The sequence below is a fragment of the Apteryx rowi genome, unplaced genomic scaffold (genome assembly GCF_003343035.1).
Source record: "Apteryx rowi isolate R43461 unplaced genomic scaffold, aptRow1 scaffold_37, whole genome shotgun sequence".
NCBI classification, from domain to species: Eukaryota; Metazoa; Chordata; class Aves; order Apterygiformes; family Apterygidae; genus Apteryx; species Apteryx rowi.
Window position 1 is genome coordinate 3342998 of NW_020450196.1, and position 21833 is coordinate 3364830.

Below are 21833 nucleotides of genomic sequence, written 5' to 3' on the forward strand. Positions count from 1 at the left end.
TATCATGCTGGTGAAGTGAATGTTCATTTTATGGAGGTCACAAACAAGATGGCCAAGTGAGAAAGATTGCTAAAGATTGCTAGTTTTACGGTATTTTTTCTTTTTACTTCACAAAAAGAGTGTGTGTGAAATTTTGCTCTTGCTTCAGTCCCCCCTTACATTTTGTTTTTTGCAAAGTGATGGCAACATAAAAAAAAATTGTAACTCTAACTAGGAACATAGTAATCTTTCTGTGTATTTTTGTAAACTTGTAGTAGAGTGAGTGTGTATGATTCAGATTTGCTCTAAGCCATATCCTTTTTTTGTTGGCTGTTCATAAATTCAAGTATACTACTTATTTATAAATATTGATTCCAGAGATTTGTTGCATATTTTTCACTGGGGAAAAAAGGGGGGAGGGGGCTGTTCTGCAAAGATACCACTGAGTATTCTAGCCATGCTGGTCACCAGTTGTTGAAAAATGTTAGCTTGAAACTGACTGAAGTTATTCTCAGAAGTTTATTTTTTGTTTAGCTAAGTAAAAGCAATAACTTCCTATTTTTGAATTGGATAGCACAATCTTAAAAGAGTGCCTAATATCCTAGCCACGTTCAGTTGGCTATTTACTGTGTGCAGTGTGGGTCATTGGCATGCTCATGAAGATGCACAAGGGAAAGGGCAGCTTCATCTTCAGGTAACAGCCGCTGCTTTCAGCTGTTTTGTATTTGTGCAGTGAGAGCACTTTTCAGAGCAGTGGGTATCCATTGTGCTCTTAGTGTCTTGTGATGGTAGCCAAGGCTGGTTGGGAATTTTCTGACAAAACTCTTTAGCGTTAGGGTTGATGACTTGTGGAAACTGGAACTCTTTGTGGGAGCCATGGGTGCTGCATTTAGTAAGAAAGTATTCTCAAGTCCAGAGTGGAATTTCTGGTCAAAATCTGAAAAAAGAGTCAGACACCATGAAAGCATTTGTATCAGCTGCCATATTAAATTACGTACTTTAAACCTTTGTGCCCCTTGCTGAAATTCTGAGTATCCTCAGCATCAAATTGTTAGTTCTGCTGGGATATGTCTGCCCTGTTGAAGTTGGTCCACTGTTGTGTGTATATATATTTTAATACATATGGGTTAAAATGTGTACCTAACTCTTATGTTCTGAAATGCAGCTGAACACCATGACCATGCAGCCTTCTTAGCTGCTGTCTGGCTCAGGCAGTAGCTTAATCATTTTTGCAAACTCAAACATCTCTTGCAGATGTGACTGAGAGAAACAGACCCTAAATGCAAACCTGCAATTATTGTGTTTAATTGGGGTATCATAGAGTTTGGGATATCGGTATGAATCAGATGGAGAGGTTTGGATCCAGACTTCCCTCCTGCCAGATGATGTGTTTGTTCACAGAGCTATTGGTTCTTCCAAAGTAGAAGAAATAAGGAAGCTGTTTATATAAGTCTTGCTATTTTGAACTTACCTTTTCATCACATGCTCTCTTTTCATCTTGTGTCTTCTTAGAAGGATCATCTCAATATGGAATAGAAACCACTTGTAAAATTGACTGTCCTAATTATCAGTGAGGACCAAGAGTTCTTACTGCTCAGCAATCCAAGCTAATTTGGTGGTGAAAAAAAAGAGTTCAGAGCAGCCAAGGCATCCTTAATCCTTTTTCTTTTGTCTTTTCTTTAAGCACTGGATGTATTTTGGGAGTGGGACTTGTTCTTTCGCATATGAGTCACAGCAGCCAAACAGAATTGCGAGTACATGTTTCTGCTTCACTGCGAAAACTCTGTAACTACCTGGATGGCAGCGAGGACCAAAGCAGATGGGTCCAGGAGGTATGGTCTGTTTTATCACAGATTTTAAATCTTCCTTTCTCTTTGCTTCCTCCTTTTAATAACTCAGCTCTTTACTGAAGCTTTATATCCGTTGGGTATTTCATGCACCCTTTTTACTAGAATCCTTGATTTCTAATGTTTTCTACCCTATCAGCCTCGTTTTCTATCTGTTGAACAAAAAAATTTTAGAATAACCAATAATACAGCGCAGACATTAGGAAACTGCCTGATAAAATATAAAATCATTATTCAGAGTGCTTCTTTAGGTCCTTAACTCATAATGAAATTGTCGAAAGTTGGGACCTTTTTAACTGTGCATCTAGGTCCTTCTCTGAAAGTTGCTGTCGCTAACTAATGTGAATCTTGTGCTACTGAGTGCTGCTACAGCTCTGTTTTCTGTTCTTATTATAACATTGCTTTGGAGGCTTAAACTGAGCTGTGCTAAGTTTGAGCATGCCCTTCAATATATTTTGCYAACTACTGTGACTTCTGACATGGGTCCTTGTACCAAGAAGTGTACAACCTTCTTGAGGTAAAACTTGAAAAGGAAAGCTGACAAAACTGGAGAAGTTAGTAACAGAAAGCAAGGATGAAAATAAGCAGGTGTTTGCCGTGGAAACCTCTCCTTGTTGTGTGTAAACTTACAGCAGCTGTATGGCTGAGTTTCATAATGCTCTGTTTTTCTAAGGGATTTAACAGATACTGATAGTGTTCATTCCTTTTTCCTTCTTGGTACTGTTCTGAAAGCTCTTTTTTTGTAATAAATGTATAATTTTATGGAGTTTAGGTTTTTTTGTCAGTTCGTGTGTGTTGGGATTAGCCTTTTGCTGTTTATGGATCATGTGTTAAAATAACTTATATCTGTGAAATCATTTATCCCTCCCTGAGGATCTCTGAGTGCTTTACTGAAGTTAAACTGATGTGCGAACTCTGTACAGGGTTCAATACAGCAAATACTGGGAAGAAATGCAGCAGCTATTTAACATCATGAAGTAATTCGAGATGAGAAGCAAAATCTGCCTTTTCCAGTTAAAATCTCTGTAAGGAATCACATAGATAATTACAGCAGTAAAATTTGGCCAGGACCTTGAGATGAATCTGACTATATCTGAARTGCACTAGAGGCTCTTTCAGAGCAATAAATGGCTGAGGTACTATACTATACTTGAGAGAACTTTAGCCTGCTGCAGTGAGAGATCCGATATGGGCATTACTTCTTCCAAACCAAATTGTTGGCAATCCTGCCCAACAGGTAGGGGATCTCTGAATTCCCTTATGGTCACATGCTGTTCTGTTGCTTAGTTTTGTACAAATGAGGTTAAGCAGTTGGCACAGTTGTCCTGTTGAAGGTCCAGACTTCATTTCCTTACCCTCCATGTCTGAGAGTGAAGAACAGAAAAGCAGTGTCGCTCGTGGATGCTTCTGCATGGGGATCTGAGCCTAGTCCCATACGTTGTGTGTGGGAGACTGTTGTACTACATGCTCCTCTTTTGTCCTTATGGGCCTGCTAGTAGCACTAAAGGGATCACAGCATGCTGTGTATGTTCACATAGATAATGATCAGATACTCATGCTGAGAAAAATAACTTCATTTCTGTGGAAGGTCAGGATTTTGCCCTAAGGAAACAAAACCACAAGTACTTCCAGGCTTTAGTTGCGCTTTTCTAATGTCAGCATAGATGATGAATCTTTCTTAGGAACAATAAACATCTGAAAATATAAACTGAAGATGGCATGGCTTTTTTACCATGCTAGCACATTGCTCCATTGTTATAGAACACATACTCTCAGCAGCCTGCCTTTCCTGCAGATTGATTTTCTTGTTGAAGTATGAGTTACGTGTGGTATTTTATAAATTCTGTCCTATGTATTATCTGTGATTCTGATGAGACAGTAAAACCAGCATCCCTTTTACCACTGGTGGAGTGTCAAATGAAGAGTGAAAGCCTTACCACTAGCTTACAGGAAGAAAATGAATGAAGCTTAGAGTGATGCTTCTCAGTTTCTGGCACTGAGGAGTTGTGTGAGAGCTGTTGCTGGGTACACAGGCCCTGCCCTCATAGCAGATACTTTGCAGATCACCTCTGGACAAGGAACAGACAGCAGCAGACAGAATTATAAAATTTGCTTCTTACAGCAAAGAATTTGGTTTGTATCAGAGTTCAACACTTTCTCCTGAGAGACAATAAATATACTGTGTAAATGCAGGTGTGACTGATATATGGAAAAACAAAGAACTCCAGAACTGCAGCAGCAAACACAGCTTTCTATTTGAGGTGAAATTTGAGAATTTATGATAACGTTTTACTGCTGTAGTAACCAGGTAGTATAAAACCTCCCTGAGGAAGTAAAGATAGCCTTCTTAATGATTTTTTTGTGTGTGTTTGTGAATTTGATCAGACTCTGGATATCAGAATTAAACAACTTTGTTTTTCAGGTCCTTGCCTATTCTGTGGCCTGTTCCTGTGTCTCTGCTTTCAGTGTTGGAATCATAGAAGCAGCAGAGGCTGAAGGGGCCATGAACAAGCTGCAAACCTTGGTGGAAAGTAATCAGCAGGTCATAGTCAGAGTTTGGGTTTTGCTTCAGTTCTGTAGTTCTGTTTGTCTCTTAAGTATTTCATATTGCATACTGTTCTACCCAGTCCATCATCTGAAGAAAACATAWTGATCTGTTTTGAGCATTGACTAACATTTGAGTGTGTTGTGCATACAGTGCAGTTACCATGACGACCATTTGTTCCACTGATACACTGCCTGTAGCTGTATAGCAAATACCAAAGAGTGAAGCTAAAACAGATTTTATGTATGTTTGATTGCATTTAAAAGAGAAGTTAGTACTTTTGAGTTCATAGTGTCTTTAGTTCCTGTGCCTTGCCAATTATTGTTTCTTTTAAAACATTTTTATTAAGATCTTTTTCTTGGTAGGAAATACATTTTCTATGCTTTTCTGAAATTTTACTTTCCCATAGACTTCAGACAACACATCATATCCACAGCCACAGCTTCTTCTGGGTGTCTGTTTCATCCCTCAGTGTTTTAGGATCACCCTGTAAAAATGACCAAAATAATCTCTGTATTTCAGTACTTGTTCTCCTTCTTTGTTAAATGCTTGCCGGGGGGGGGGGGAGGGTGTAGAAGAAGGAAAAGCACAACCATTTAGAATCAAAGCCAGCTACGACGATGGCCATCCGTCTAGTATGTTTATCCAGAAAATGGCAAGTCAGATTAAACTACCTTTGCAACTGCTTTTCATCTTCACATCAGAAAGTCCACTCTAAAATAAGTCTCCAAACCAATATATGTGCCAAAGACCAGTATCTAATCTCAGAAAATCCTGTGTCACTTAACATGACCAAGTACTTAAAATAAGAAAGCATCCAGTATTTTTAAAGAAGATTAATTTTATGGGAAGTGCTGCCTTAGAAATGTTATATGATTTTGTTTTTTCTGTTTAGGAGAAGAATACATGGTCCTTTGGAAGATACATTTTTTAATATGCATCTTTTTTACCTTACAGACATCTGGTTTTGCTCTAGCTCTAGGTACGATCGTTCATGGTTTGTCAGCTTGTGGTCATGGGAAAGCTGAAGACCTGGGTAACAGGCTAATGCCAGCCTGGATTAAAATTGTACTTGCAGAGGTAAGGGAGTTAGAATTCTTATCTTGGGGACTTTCTGTTTTTTAAATGAATTGTAGAGGCATAATTCTCCTTGTTTCTGCTGGAGTAATGCTAGGAAAAGTTTGGACTATCTAAGCATGTTGTTTGATGTTTGGAAGCAAGAATATGCCGTTGGGCTGTTTACTAAAATAAAAAAAACTTTGTTTGTTTTATAAGAAATACTTAGTCCTCTTGGCCTGTGAGATCTTATTTTGGATATCTTTACTCATTTAAACAAAGGATGAAATTCAGGTTATTAAATGAGGATGCCTTGTGGAATTAGGTACTACTTAGCAAAAAAGACTAACAGAGTGGTGATTTTCATGTTTCAACTGTTTGTTTTAAGTTTATCCTCTTAATTAATTGTTTTATTAAGTAATAATTTGCCCTATTCTGTTTTCATGATCTGGTAATTGCTGTCTGCATGCTCAAGGAATAGTAAGCACTGCACTGTAGCCTCTGACTGCATTTACAGCGTCAGGTGGAGCTGAACAGTTCTGGGTGGATTGAGGACACCACTTATCACTGCTACTGTAACTGACTGGAGCGTAGATTAAAATGTATTCATTTGTTCAGCTTGCTCTTCAGTAGCAATAATTTATCTTATTGCACCAAAAATTGTATAYGTGAAAACAAACTCTAAACTTAAACTTTAAGGTGGAAGCTGAAGATGAGTACAAATAAAAGAAGCAGTGTTTCAGAATTAAATTGCACTGACATATTTTATGGGGAGTAGACTAGGCCGGAAGAAAGTGCTTTGACAGGGAGAAACGCATGTTGATTTCAGACTGGGAGGGGGACAATTTCCATATAAATAAAGCCTTTCATTCAAGAACAATGGGAGGACAAATGATCCAGTGGGCAGGAGGCCAACCTGAAAAAGTTTTTGAACTGGGAGATATAGAGTGATAGCACTCATGTTTTTAAGTTGGAACAAAAGCCTTTTCTTGAAAGTAAACAAGCGTGTTGTGCTACAGCTGCTGCTGTATGACTCGAATGTTGCACTGATTCTGAATTATACTTTCAGGGTTCTCCAACAATGCAGCGTCTGGCTGCTGTCAATGGTCTAGTTGCACTGGTGGGTTCTGAAGGAGGCATGATACAGGTGAGAATATTCAAGTACATGGTACCTAGAAACTGAGTTAAAGATTTGGACTCGAAAGCAAGATGGAATTACATCCGTGCATCCTTTTAGCGGTGATTATGTACCGCAGCATTCCATTTATGCAATAGTAAATAGTGTTGGGTCTGCACCGAATGGGGTAGCATTGTGGTGTGGAATATGGGGTCTGTTCCATTTTCCCATCATATGGTCCATGTGTGGTGCCATTGGGGAAAAGCTTATGGCACTTCTCCCCCCTGCCCACCCTCCCCCCCCAAAAAAAACCCATGTACAAATGTAATCTGTATTTTTAGCACCCATTCTGTGTTTTGTTGTTTCCTTTTTTCCCTTATGAAGTTCTTAGAGTATTTTCTTTTTCTCTGGCAGCTGAAATCTGAGAGCATTCAGTCTTCCCAGTTTCAAAGTAAACTCAGTGAAGTCATCAGAACCCTTACCCAGGTACGGGAGTTTCCTCCGTTTCCTACTCTGGATAATGCAGTATGGTACTGTAGCACCTTGCACAAACAAGACAGTTCTGTGTAAAGAAGGTGCATAACATCCATGTCTAGCTTCAATAAGGCAATGCAGCATTAATTTGAGGGTTGCTGACTAACTGGTGACCTATTGTCTCCACAGATAATCAGTTTTTCAGGTCAGATTGGCCTTCAGACAAATGCAGCAGGACTTTTGGGACACCTTCATATGTCCTGTTTGTCTTCTACCCAGAGCAGGGCATCTGGTAAGCTTCTGTATTCTTGCTGCTTAAAGAACAAATAGCGGTAGCACCTAACCAGGAAGGGAGCAAGGGACACATTAAACACTGCAGACTACACAGTGCAGCCATATTAAATGATATGACGACCTTTGAACCAGAGGGCTCATGGACCCATGTGCCAGACCTAAAAGCTGGAACACAAAAACAGGAATCAGTGTGCTGAACAGGATGCCCCCCATCTGCTTTTACTTGCAATATCAAAGTAAGATTCTAAGTTGTTCCAGTCAAATTTGTTTATTACTTCTGTTTTTGTTCTGTTTAAAGCTCCTAGTATAAATTATAAATTATTTTTAAATTGCATATGGCAGATGTGTTTGTCATCAAAGTTATCAACTCCAAGCCCTGAGAGTTGATTAATCTACTCTTTATTTTAGCACTTTCTACTGTTTAAGAAAGCCAACAYAGGAAAAGCTAGCCAGTAACAACAAAAAAGGGCTAATTTTTCAAGAGTATTTTTCTAGAAGAGATCTTTCTGGTTAGCTGAAGGCTAATAATAGTATCTGTGCCCTTTTAGTTTAGCTGTTAACACGGAAAGAAATTCATATTCTGTTGATACACCATTACCTTCTGGTGCTGTTTCAGTATCCGCTAGGTGAAATTAAAGCAGAATTGGACCGTTGATGAAATACCAGCAATAGGAGGGAACTAATGAGGCGGAAGCTGTTCACTTCACTGTGAACAAAATTGGACTCAATAATGTGAAGTGCAGATAAATTTTCTCATCACAAAGGAATGTTCTTAGGGTTTCTACTTCTGGATAGTCTTAGCAGAGGTGCCTGCATTTAGATAGATATGGAAGGTCTGCTCTTGTCTTAAACTTCTGAAGCTCTCCCTTTTTAAAGCCTGACTTGCACTGGCCTGATATGTATTAGGAAAACTGTTACCACTAGCTTTTCAGCTGATGAATGAATTTGTTTTTCAGACCTGTCACCTCTCACCAATACTAATATTTAGCTTACCTTTAAAAAAAAAAAAAAAAAAGAGGTGGGAAGGCCAATGTGCCTATTAAGAACTTTTGGTCTAATCATTTTAAATCATTTACAGACTTAAAGTTAGCTCAAACATGGTTCAGTTTGGCCTTTAAATTTACGTGTGGGCTGGAAGTCACCATTTATCCTGACAGGTTTTAGTATATACACAGTCTTTTTGTCTTCACAGTTCCTCCAGATTTTAGCTACTTGCCTGAAAACAGCTTTATCAGGGCAGCTGTTGACTTTGCCATTGAATGTGGAAAGAAAGGTGAGAAGGATCAAACTACAATATCTCTCTAGGAAAACTGGTATGGTTGTAAAATGTGGCCCTAACCACCTGCTTTTGTTTGCTGAAAGAACTTTTCTAGAGGGTAAATTGAGCTTCACTAATGCAGGACTTAAATCTCTAAATATTCTGCAAAGACTTTTAAAACAAGAAACTGAATTACACTGACAAAGAGTGCAGGATGATATAGTCGGGACATTAGTGTTTTCTGCTGAATTTTTCTGACTTTTTCATCCTTACACCTTCCTTCTCCCCACTCTGCCTGTGATGGTGCATCTTCTCCCCTCTGGGAATGAAAGTCAAATCACTTTAAATGTTTGCGTGTACCCTCAGGAATACTCCGTCATCAGGCAAACTTTCTCCTAACCTCTATTTTAGTGATACTTGGTTAAATATTCTATGTATGAGTCAAATGGGTTAGGACTGTTTGTGGTAAATGCACAGGAACCTGAAGAAAGGATGCGTCATGTGAGCAACACTAGTTAGACTTGTTTTGGAATGTAGTCTTAATGGAGATAAGGCACAGGAGATTATTCCTGTGTGTAACTACATGAGCTCAGTGCTGTCTTATTAAGCAGGCTTTGCTTTTGAAGGAAGTAAAAAGTACAGTACCTGTTCCTTGCCTCCAGGAGGACTTTATTGAGTTAACTCACTGTTGCCTGTTTTAGATAATTTCCCATATAAATCTGAATAAATGTTGTCCTACTGCCAAAATGCGAAAATACTTACCCAACTAAGTGAGTAGTTGACCTGTAGTTAATTCATAAACTGCTTCAAGTGAGAGGGACCAGAAAGTTTCCATTTATCAGTAACAAAATTACCTTCGGAAGTAGACCACTTCTAAGTGGTTAGAAAATATAACTATTGATTACAAGCGAGACAGCTAATTCGCAGCAACAAACAGAAGAACACTAAGTGATTTTATAATGCTCTTCAGTTTTCACTATAGACTGGTCTTCAGTGCAATATGAAATTGTAAACTATATTCACATTTCTTTCTTGAGCTGTTTAACCAAATATATGTGTATAAAATTTAGACTGTGGTTGACTGTTCTATTACAGGCCCAGAATCTGTCCCAGCTCAGCTGGTGAAAGTAGCACTGGCACCCATTGTGTTAGCTGGAGAAAGTCACCAGTATCCACCTGTGAACTGGGCATCCATTCTTTCTCCTTTGATGAGGCTGAACTTTGGTAAGTTTCATAGTTTCTTGGAGCTTTTTTTGTTCTTGTCATGAGACTTCCAGGCTAATGCAACTTTCACCAGCTGTAGAGCCCACAAATGTTTACAAGCGTATATTTGCAATAACTCTGTGGAGATATTGGATGTGGAGACATTACTAATGCACTAGAGAAGATCAGAGCTAGTAAATTTGGGGCCAGGTTGAAAGTTCCTTAAAATATTGGAAAGTTTGGATCAGATTTTGCATTTAGCCTGTTACAGAAGAGCCTAAAGTGGAAACTAACTGCATCTTATTTTCAGTACATATTAAATGCAGGCCCAGTGCCCATGTTGGAGGATGCAGGCAATTATATCACAAGTTTGAACTGCTCAGTGGTTCATCTAGCTATTGCTAGTGTGAAATACAATGTCTACTAAATTGCACTGGGTGTCAAGGAAAGTTTATACCTTTTTCCATCATGATCCTGATTTCTCAGTGCTTTCTTCTAGGAGCACTTTTTCCTCATGTTGAAGAATGGCTTTGACCCTTAAGTATGGGTTTGGGCAGCTTGTATAGTATTTTCCCATTCAGGATATCTGTTGATATCAGGTTTTGTTGATACAAATGTCTGAGTTTCAAACTCCTTTCCTTAAAAACATCTATAAAGTTTCTGTTTTCCCTTGTTTGATTCTGCTGAGTTTTGTTTCTCCTGATTTATGTAATTGTCATTACTGGCCTTGCAGTTTCTTTTACAGCTGGGCTAGGCAAGTGCTATCATGTCTAAATTTATTTGTTATAGAGCCAGGAAAAAGTAAGTTGTTCTTATATCTTTTGGGGGGTTATTTTATTTATATGGAGTGCTTGTATCCAAAGCACTACAAATCATTAAACTGTTCTATATGAAGCATACTTTGCTAGATACAAAAAGATTTGTCAACATATTAAAAGTGTTTGCTGATAGTTGGGCTGAAACTTCTGCTTTATTTGGTATTCTTACAATTGATTGTGAAGTCTTTTGTAAGAATAAGTAAGAATATCCTATACTGAGCTGTGCAGTCCATGCTGATGCAAATTTGTGTGCAGCCTTATGAATAGCTGAAACTTGTTATATGTGTGGGGAATTTTTTTTATTCCTGTTTTTTACTTAGGAGTTTGACTTTTGTAAATCAGGGGAGTTCCAGAGGAAACAGTACCTCAGTTTTGTGCCTACATTTTTATTGACTTTAGACAACGTTGTAGACTACTTTTTTTTTAATATGTAATTTCTCTTAATTATCCCTCTGTAGTGTTATGAAAGTTGCAGATTGTATTTAGATTATATATGCATGCATAAATAAAGACTTCTAGAGTGTATACGATGAGAGAGACTTCTAGAGTGTATATGAGAGAGACTTCTAGAGTGTATATGATGAGAGAGACTTCTAGAGTGTATACGATAAAAGTTTTAAGCAGCTTCTCTAGAAATACAAAGGTTAATGTAGTCCTGCTGGGCTAGAACAATTACCGTCCCTTATTTTATGAGTAGAGAAGAAATTTTAAGTAAAAATTTTCTTCATAGCATCTGTTTTTTTTTTCCTTCTGCTTTAGGTGATGAGATAAAACATCTCTGCCTTGAACTTGCTGTGACACAGGCTCAGTCATCTCAAAATGCTGCAATGCTTTTGGGGATGTGGGTGGCACCTCCCCTTGTCTACAGTCTCAGTGTACGTATATAAGAAAACTTGTGGGACTTCAGCACCTCCTTCCTATGAGATTCCTCACCTAGAGTGATGTTCAAGATGTCTCACTGAAAAACAGTTACTGTGGCTCAGAATTCTGTAGAAATATTGTTTAGCAAATATCTTAGACTGAAATGGCTCTTCTGGAGGCTTGGAATTCAAGGCATGTGTGAGCTCTGCTACATTGGTTTCTATTTAGATTAAGACATTTTTCCTCTCTTGTGATACTGTAGCTCTGATAACCAAAAGATGCAAGAAAGGCACAGTATGTAGAAACAGGAAGTATCTTTTATTATACCAGCTGATGGACATGGAGAAAAGTCCTACTTACCTGTCTGAAAGTTTGCCAGTTTCTTTCAGCTGTGTCACTAACTCTGGTAAAAGGTGTTACTTCTCCTTGAAAACTTTGCCCGAGTAGACATTTAACAGACTAACCTATAGGAGAATCAAATTTGGGGTTATCGTCCACTATGAAGTGCAGTTCTATTTGTGGAAGTTCAGCATGGACTTGATGAGACCTCCACTGTACAGTTTTACAGACTCCCTGAATCCCACAGTACCCTTTACTGTGCAGTTCTGTCAGCTGATATTAGCTGAGGAGCCCGTTCAGGACAGTTCTCAGAAAACCCATTGTGGATTTCTGTGGCCTTTTCCAGTTCAAGTGGTTGTTTCCTCTTGTAATTTTTAGTTCTTTAGCCTTCACAAGTATATAAGCACTTAGTAAAGATTTTAAGATATAAATTATTTGGTATAGTACCAATAAAGGAAAGATTTGATTTCTGAGCCCTTATTTCTCGGTGCAGTGGGATCTAGAGATCACAAAATGAGCTCAGCTGCAGGGTGTGTTAGTTTTGGATCATTTAAGATATTGTTCTTTTTTTCTCACCAGACAAAAATATTGAGGGGCTTGGAGTACCCTGTTTCTGTCCTTGGCTGCCTGTGTATGGTCTGTATGCTTTTATGCAGGAATGCACTGGGCACCATATAGGGAAGTCACAATTGTCCTTTCAGTACAAAAGCCAGATCTGTGCTGAGGTAGAGTTCATTGAAAGGAAGATCCTCAGTATTTAAGGAGAAAAGAATATTGCCATGTTTCAACTCTTTTTAATTCAAGCAGTTCATCAAAAGAAGAAAGAAGAACTGAGAAGTATTTGTGAAAAAGATCCATTTCTACTGACTTCGAGTGCTTCTGAAGTGGTGCTTGAGCTGCTTTTTACACTTTCATCCTTTATAAAAATAGCTGAAGGTCAGCGAAGAGTTAGAATCTGTAACTAAGAGAAAGATGAGCCACGTATTTTTAACACAAGAGAAAATTAGAATCCTTGATATGTACTAATATAAATCTTGTGGGGAAAATCACTTGATTCTCTGGCTACTTGAGAGCAATATAAAATTTTGTTTTAGTCTGTTGGATGATGAATGAGACCTCATTGTCTTAAATAGCTTGTATATAGTACAGGGAACATGAGTAAAGAAGCAACAGAGGAATCTAATTATCTAGGCCAAACAGAAAGACAAGAATAATGAAGATATTTCATCTAGAAAGTATGGCAAACCTTATGACTGTAATACCTTGTATTTGCTTTTCAGATGAAAATGCAGAAATACCTTTTCATGTCTCTGCCCCTGTGGATGAAACATATTTCAGAAGACAAACTACAGTCTTTTACAGAAGTGTTTCTGATGCAACAATTTGAAGCGAAGAACCGCACCAAAAACCCAGAAATTTGCCAGTGTGTTTTACAGGGTCTCAGCCAGGCAATGAAACTTCCAAACCCTGCTCAGTACTGCTGGACCTTTCTGTGCYGGGCTGCTGAGAAAATATTTGAGCTTTTACCAAATGAAATTAAGGTAAGGAATAAGTATGGGGTATAAAAATTCATAACCCTGTTATGAACATTGTAACTGGATATTTTTACTGATTTTGAATCCTATCTTTTTTTTTCACTGAGCCATCAGATTTGCAGCATGAAGTAGGATGTAAAATTGTAAGTGAGAGTCGTTAAGATTCCTGTGTAATTTCAGTATAAGTTGCTTTCAAGTATTCTTTAGGATATGACTAAGCTGTGAAACCGATCTTATGTACACTATTCTCTCATTTGGTATTTGGTAATGGAAAACTAAAGAATTAGTGCTGAAATAAATTTTATTGAAACAGAGGCAGAGAACAATCAGAAGATTTTTTTTTTTTTTTTCCCCAGGGAGAATTCAGCTTCTCACAGTGCTCTAAAGAAACCATCTAGTCACAAAAAAAATACCCCTGAGGAAGAACATTTTTAAAAAACAATCTTTAAAATTTTTCAAATGTAATTATGCCTTAATAATTAAGTACACTGAACGTCAGAGCAAGTACAGAATTTGTAAAATAGAATAAATACTTAATCTAATTGCTAGCCTCTCTTTATTCATCATAATCATTAACAAGGTTCCTGGATTCTAATTTTAATGGTGAAGAAACCTTGTAGTATACATACAAACATATATTCATGTTTCTGTTTCCAGAGGGATGAAGTGGAGATGTATATTGATGTAGCAAAATGTATCTCAGAAATGGCAGATTCAGAGATTGATCGAATTGTCCAGATCTCTAAGGTAATGATTTTTTTACTCCTAAGCTCTTATCACCAAATTGTGTGAAATAAACCTGTCTTACTTTTTGTGTGTTTGTGCGTCAATAGAGTATTTTAGCTCCTGAAGACCACTGATAAATTTATATCCGTCATGTGTGTAAGTTAGCTTTGGCTCTAAATTACGGGCATCAGAGAGAAACAAAAGTGGTTAGGATCTGTATCCAAAACCCTCTTACGGCAACTGCACTATTACTGGTCTTAGCTTGGTCAAGTTCAGAAAGGGCTCTGTTAGCAGAATAGGAACAGTATTAGATCTTCTGAATCCCAGTCCAGTGATACAAACAGTAGACCATAGGCTTCCTGTGTTAACCTAACCACATACTTAAAACTGCATCCTGGTAACTAGCTGTGCTTGGATTGATAAATCCTTGCTTGTGTTAAAAATGAAAGGTACTCTGACTGAGCAGCCTTTCAGTTGTTAATTGCTACATTTGTATTCACACTCAATGTTTCATGGTGGACAAGATAACTAAGGACAAGATAACAGTGGAATATAAAAGCTTTCAGCTTCTAACTCATCAGATCAATTGGCAGTGGAATTCTTAGCAGTTGAAAAATATTGTATGCTAAGGAAATGATGGGTATGGAACGACTTGGTGATTTCAGATGAAGTCGTTATAAGCAATCATTCCCATGCTCTTCTGCTTACTGACAGATTCATTAGGGAGACCAAGCATTTAAATAGGATAGGGAAGCCAAATTGTCAGGTTTTAATCAGTTGTCTCTTTAAGCTGTGATCTCCACATTGGAAAAGGCAATTTGAGAAAATCTTTGTTGTCACTGCAGTGAACCTGTCTTGCAAGAAGATTTAAGTCTCCAGAATGTCAAGCTGGCTCATTTCAATTTAAAGGGGAGTATGGAATTTAAAGCAATGTGGAAACAGTCCAACTGTACTGAATTACACTGTGCTGGACCATTTAGAAGCATACAAAATTCAAGTAGTACGTACGATCTTCTGTTTCATCCTTAATAATCTATCTTAGAGAAAATGAGCCTGCTAGATAATTAGAAATTCCTCCTCTCTTCATAAAGAGGAATGCAGCATTTCCTACTGCTCTCATGAGAGGGGTATGTTTTAACTTAACATGTTTTTTTTTTTATTGCATTTGCAGAACAATATAGAGAAGGCCACCTTCACCAAAGTGTATTTAATTTCTCAAGGCAGACTGCCTCTGATGAACTTGAGTTCCTTGATTGTTACTGTGGCAGGGTATCACCAAAAAGAATCTATTACATGGATGCTCTTACATGGTTTCTATCACACTCGAATTGTGAGCCATGAAAACACAGGTGAGGCCAAGCTTAAAGAAGAATCAACAGCAACATGAACAAATATTGATGGGTCTGAACTGATACTTTTTAAAAAAATTTAAGATAGTCTAACCAATGGTTTCCAGACTTCTCTGGTTTAGAGACTACTTTCAACCTTTAGAATTTTTTTTAGCTCTTCACATACTTAAACATTGCTTTTATGCTTTTTTAAGTTATTTATGACTTCTTGGATCAGCTACAAGTCACTTATCTCAGCCAAGTGGTTCGCAGACCACAATTTTGATTAGATCAGTGTCTTTTTGTTTTTTCAGTATAAGATAGTGTTAGAAATGTACCCGGCACATTAGAGACCAATAGCAGTTGTACAGCCTTGCTGTCTTTCAGAGCTAATGTCGGAATTATCTGTGTGTGACACAATAGACAGAGGTTTCCATGAGATTGATTGATTGAGCCAGGGAAATAGCTTGTTCTTCTGAACTCCTTCTGCTGACTTAACATAGGAAACAAATTATCCTTTCTCATCCCCACCACAGCAGTTGATTATCTGCTGAGTTAATGATCTGGGTTAGCTCGGCTAAGGGTCTGATAAGCACTGGAGCTGATGCAAGAGAAATATAATCACACAGGATGAGGAAGAAACAAGGGGAGAGGGAAGAATGAGATCTCTCCATTCTCATGGCAGCAGGATCTTAGGCTGATTCAGTTATTCACAGAACAACAATTTTAAAGCATTTTATTGCAAGTGCTTTAGGTGCTGACTGTGGTTGAAGAGCTTCAAACAGCAAGCAGTGAGTTTTGGATGAGTAGAAGGAGGTTCCTTTGGGTAAAAGAGGAGGCAACATGGAAAAGGGGGCATGTAAAGAATAGCAGCAGAAGGCAATGTATGAAGTGACATGGTCTCAAAGCTGGAGATGAGATAAAGCTGTGCTGGACAAAGGAGGCAGAACATATCTTGGGCAGCAGAATCTAAATCAAGAGAAAAAGTATTACTAGCTCTGGCAGAAACTTCATGAAGTAAGTAGAAATAAGAAGTATTACTCTGAGGTTAATATCATGTTGCATCCTTGGATTGAGGGCTGATGATGCTTGTAAGCCTTGGCTATACTGTACTGATTCTGTCTGGATTGTGGGAGGTTTTGATCAACACTCCCCACATGTACAGTGACATCAGTGCTAAAGCTGGATGAAGTGTTAGGGGAAGGACCTCAGTGAGGTTTTAGGAGTTAGAATTCTGTAGTGGTCACATCCACAGACTGGGTTAGTGGGATCTGCAGACTCTCATTATGCGAAATGATTGTCTCCTGGCATAACTTTTTCAGTGTGTTTAGTGTGTTGCCTGCATTACAGGGGAAGTTTTAGGTAATATTGTTGAATTGCCCCTATGCCTTCTGCCACTGGTAACTGTAAGTTAAATATGATAATGGTATTGGTGATTGTTGTTCCTCCACAGTGAGTGCTTTGTTGCTATAGTGATTCCCTATACTTGCTTTTTAAAGAAAAATGGTACATTCTAGTGTTTAATGTGAACCAACACTCTTGTTCTTTCAGGAGTGATGAAAAGAATGGACTGGCTGCTGGATCTGATGGGCTATATCAGGAATGCTGCATACAAATCAACACCTATACAAAACGTGGATCTTAAAGAGGTACATGCTGTGAAAATGATTGGCAGCTTTCAGGCAAGAGAAAAACGGTTTTTAACATAACATATGCTTTTTGTCAGCAATAAGTATTATTCCCCATGCTTTTATCTTTTAAAAAACTGTCATCTTATCCCCATAGAGAAATTCTTCTCCATTTATTTTATAAATGTGTGTGTGTTTAGAACTCTTACTTTAAAATAACTATGTCATCTAAATTGTGAGAAAAGTTATAAGCAACCAGAGGAAATCATTGCTTCAAACTTGCTGTATTTAGAACACTTAAAGTTTGAATTCACCAGTAGAATTGTCAAATCAGGTCAGAACTCTGCAGCTGCTGTTTCAAAGAGGGTTTGGGCAGTTTTAGGGCACCAATATTGTTCATTGTTACAACTGTTCAGCCATTTAAATCTTCCGCTTCAGGACATAAATTGCTACTTGGGTTAGAAAGGAGTTTGTTGCATTGCTGCAATATTTCCCAAGTGGTTGTGACATCACAAAGGTGTCCATCTCTCTAATTTCCCTGAAGAGTCTGGCTATAAAGCTGAATTTCCTCATTTAAAATGAATGGTGGATCAGCCTTAACTAAAAGGTTAATTTTTAGAAGAGTTTGCTTACCTTCTTTTCTTGTAGGAATTTTAGATTGAATTAGATTTTTAGATTTTTTTTATTTTATTTTTTGTTCTGCCTCAAAGCATGAAAGAGTATTAAAAACTCTTTAGTTCTTGCTTTAGAAGGTTAGCTGAGTTTTCAGGTGACAACTCCAGAGATAATATGTTGAAGAATATGCCATCATATGCTTTTCCTTATATTATTCAATTAATGAATTGTCTTCAATGAATTGTCATTGAGTTGATGAATTGCACCTCTGTCTTTTTTTCTATTTAGGCCATAGACTTCCTCCTGTGGCTGTTTGCAGCTTCTGTGGTTGCCTGGGCTGACCATGGTGCACCATTGTTGCTTGGCCTCAGTGCTAACTGGTCACCATGGAAGCACCAAAGGGTATTACCAGAATTGTCTGAGAATCACATTGGCAAACACCCCACTGACAAGCTTGCTGTGCAAGAGACTCTAACTCTCCTTCCCAGCAGCATTACCCTCTTGCTAGCTAAAGAGCCTTGGAAAGAACAAACACAGAAGGTAAAACTGCAAGTAGTGGTTGCAAAGCACTCCATTCTTGGAGTCAGCTCAAGTCTTAGGTGAAACAGTTATTTCCTCTGTATGTATTGCATCTGACATGTGGTCTTGTTTTTCTTTATCCACAATTAGACATGATTTGTCTCATGTAATGTAAGTTCTCAAGTAAAATGTGTGAGTTGCAAGGAAATAAAGAACATTCCAGTGCTGGGAGTCAAACTCTAAGTGGGTGCAGCTGGGAGAGAAAAGCTGGCAACTGCTGGTAGAAGTTAGTCTTATCTAACTTAAACAATAAAAGGCAGATCCTCTGCAGCTGGATATCACCACAGTGGCAATTTATAGTAATCAGAGGTCCTCTTTCCAGCTTGTAATGTGTCATTTTATTTTCAAGCATATGACAAAAACAAGTGTGGGAAATTGTGCCTAATTTGACAAACCCACAGTATAGATTGCTTGTGAGATCTATGGAGAAACTTACTTATAAATCAGTAGATTCATAGTTAACTGTTTTGTGTAAACTGGAATCCATTCAGGACTGGCTTGTGCATGCTTCTTGTGCTCAGAGCTCCCACTGAAGTTAGTTTGGAATGTGGGAGGAATGTAGGAGAGGGCTGTTAATATGCAAGTGTCTAATTAAGCTTTAGGAAAGCATTTGAGAATGTGCCCTTAAAATCATCCCGATAAGTCTGAAATATCACCTTCTCCTCCAGGCAGCATCCACTACCAGAAAACAATGAAAAGAGAGAGAGAGAGGACAAAGAGGATAAGAGTGCTGAAGGATTTGCCTTAAAATGTTTGGCCAAGAGAGTGATTAAAAAAATCATATTAATAAGTTAATGGCATAAATAAACAAGATGGACCTCTTCTGTGCTGTTTGAGAAACACTTTTCCAAATCAGCATGAGGATGGACAAGATAGATTAGAAATTGTTTACTGTGCTTTCTTTGTTACAAAGGATTACTGCTGAGATGATGGGAAGGACCAAAGGTAGTTCCAGAACTAACACTGGGAAAAAGTACACTGACAGTAAGAAGCACTCTCTGGAGACTTTGGGTATTTCAGGCAGAAGGTCTTTTGACCACTGCCTCTGATTAGATAGTTACTCAGGTTTAAGTGTAATCAGATGTTGCCTATCAAGCTGAAAAGAATTTGTGGTGCCCTGATACAAAGGCTCTTTTAATTTGGATTTTCCTTTTTATTTCAATTTTTAGATTATTGACTGGCTTATCAATATGGCAGAAAGCCCTAAGGAAGTGTTATCAGAATCTTCAAAGGACCTGCTGAAAGGTGGAGTATTTGAATTGGGTCCTTACCTTTCCATAACTATTAGTGTAGAGAAAAATCTAGTTTGTTAAAAGGAGTGTGATGAATCCATGCTATTAGCACATGTAAGAGAGCTATGTACTGTCTTTAAGGGAACATTCACAGGTAAGATAAGATTCCTGTCTGTGACACTTTCTTAAATTCTTTGATATCTAATCTGTTGACTCTCACAATGTGTCACTGAAGATCCAAGAAACCTCAAGGTATACCTGGTCCTACAAGCCCATTTCATTGATTGATCTGTCAGTCTCCTTTAAAGTTATCCTTAAAAACAAATGCAACATACTGTTTAGAAACCCTCCAATACTATAATAGGAAATCCATAACAATTTCTTCAGTCTCAGCTGGGGATTGAACAGTGGGGAAGGGACAAGAGACAATGAAAAGTCTAGTGTAGTGGACTGACAGGAAAAAAGAGGAATGGGGGCTGTTGGCAAGGGTGAAAAGAGATGGAAGTTATCTCATGTTTTGAATTGCAGTAATATCCTGTGGCCTTAACTTGCACCACATTGCTCACTTAGATGTGTAGGATTGTGATATGCAAGTAAATTTAAGAGGACATCACAAATATTCCTGAATGAAGTGAGCTTTTGCTTCTTCGATTAACTCAAGGCATCTCATTTGAATCATCTGACTTGTTGGTCCTAAACATGGCTTCATGAAATCTGGTTAGAATGTTCTCTGCATTGCTAGGATAACTAGCCTTGTTTGGAGGACCTGTGATCTTTAGTCACTGTCTGTTGACAGTTTCAAACTTCTGATATTGTGTCTGCTTAATCTCTGGAAGACATAAGCTTAGAAAAGCAGAAACAATGCTGAGGGTTGTTGGGGAATCTCCTCTGATACATATATATATTTTTATATATGTGTGTGTGTGTATATATATGTATATACATACATACATACTCACTGTGCTCTGGTTGAGAATGAATCAAAGTTTTCCTTGAGCTTCTTTTTTAAGTACTAGAACATCAAGTTCCCTCCTGGATGACTTGAATGTGACTGGTTTGGTAACTGGATTTTGCCCAAAAGCATAAATCTTTCAAGTACTGAATAAATCAGTGAATTGCACAGAAGACTTAAGGCTCCATACTTTATGATCCTCCCCTTCCCAGTGCCTCCCATCTCCCTTCTTGGATGACTGCTTATAGGATCCAAGCTGCTGGTTGACCTATGTGCCATTTCAAAGTGATGGTCTAATTAGCAGATCATAATGTGATATGGTTTGAGTGGGAAACATGCCAAAAAACAAGTGAAAAGTGCAGTACAGCCTCCTATTTCAGAGGGATGTAGAGACTAGTGTATTTTGTAAACAGTAGAAGTGGCATCAGAAGCTCACAGGCTAACCATGAAAAAGTCATGAAAAGAGTCACTAAGACCTGTGTTAGCAAAATGACTAGGGGGAGTACTCTTGCAGCTTTTGCAGTCTGGGCTGTACATACTAATGTGATTTGTCCTTCTTTTCACAGTTACGCTTCTGGCCTTGAGGTCTCTCACAGAGTTCAAGAAGAAAGCAGTGTGGACTAAAGCTTATGGGTGGTAGCTGCAGACTGTGTCTTACCCAATGAAGAAAACTGTCTGTACTTGAAAGCAAAATCCACATAATACTACTATTCAGGCATCAAGAAGACCAGTTTCAAAGATTTTTGCCCACTAGAAAGTTGGGGGTTTTGTTTTTTTTGTTGTTTTTTTTTAATTCACTCTCCTTGCCAAAGACTCAATGTGAAAAACCATTTGCTTTTCACTGGTAGGGCAATCTCCTCTTACAAACTATCTAGCATTTGGGCTGTGCTGAGTCTAAATGACAAATGAACATTTCAGAGTTGTTTCAGTGACAGCTGGAGGGGAATATTCCTTTAACCCACAGAAGCTTTGTAGGAACAAGTGAAAAAAATAAAATCTTATAAAAATTGTTTGGATGAGGTCTATTTATTAAAGCATGTTTTAGTACAAAAGACTTTAGAATGAACACTAGTTTTTAACTGATAGCATTTTTTAGGAGTAATAATTGTTGTCTTTAGTGATAAAGACAACACAGCTTTACTAACTGAAGGCATATAACATGAGCAGGGTTTCTGAGAGAAGTAGTATGGTTGTCAACTTTGCAACAGCTTTATGGGGATTATCAAGATAAATCAAGGATCCTAGTGGCTGCTAAATCCCCAGTTCCAGGATAACTGCAGCTTTCTTGCACTTGAAACTGTTCTTGCCTCCTTTATCTTCTGTTGCCCATAAGAGCTTTCCTCTGTCTCCAGGGAAAAGGGGCACTACAGCAACTCTTTTCTGCCTTTGCAACCTTAAAATAGATCAGCCCCTGCTATTTTCCTTACTCAACTTCCTTCTCTTTATG

At 38.1% G+C, this 21833-nt stretch overlaps 1 protein-coding gene across 6 annotated transcripts in view; it reads left to right on the forward strand.

Moving 5' to 3' along the window:
- The window catches only part of FOCAD (focadhesin), a 126234-nt gene extending 104838 nt beyond the window's left edge, over positions 1–21396 (forward strand). For 5 of the 6 annotated variants that reach the window (XM_026073559.1, XM_026073562.1, XM_026073560.1 and 2 more), the window contains 16 exons: positions 1664–1811; positions 4249–4368; positions 5329–5451; positions 6497–6574; positions 6959–7030; positions 7208–7310; positions 8505–8585; positions 9666–9794; positions 11351–11466; positions 13072–13332; positions 13984–14073; positions 15224–15401; positions 16932–17029; positions 17912–18163; positions 19372–19447; positions 20953–21396. In XM_026073559.1, coding sequence (XP_025929344.1) covers positions 1664–1811; positions 4249–4368; positions 5329–5451; positions 6497–6574; positions 6959–7030; positions 7208–7310; positions 8505–8585; positions 9666–9794; positions 11351–11466; positions 13072–13332; positions 13984–14073; positions 15224–15401; positions 16932–17029; positions 17912–18163; positions 19372–19447; positions 20953–21026 — 1999 coding nt within the window. In that variant the 3' untranslated portion in view covers positions 21027–21396. Of the gene's footprint in view, positions 1–1663; positions 1812–4248; positions 4369–5328; positions 5452–6496; positions 6575–6958; positions 7031–7207; positions 7311–8504; positions 8586–9665; positions 9795–11350; positions 11467–13071; positions 13333–13983; positions 14074–14897; positions 15051–15223; positions 15402–16931; positions 17030–17911; positions 18164–19371; positions 19448–20952 lie in introns of those variants that run through there. The other variant, XM_026073563.1, reaches the window with a different exon arrangement.
- Positions 21397–21833: the final 437 nt, after the last annotated feature.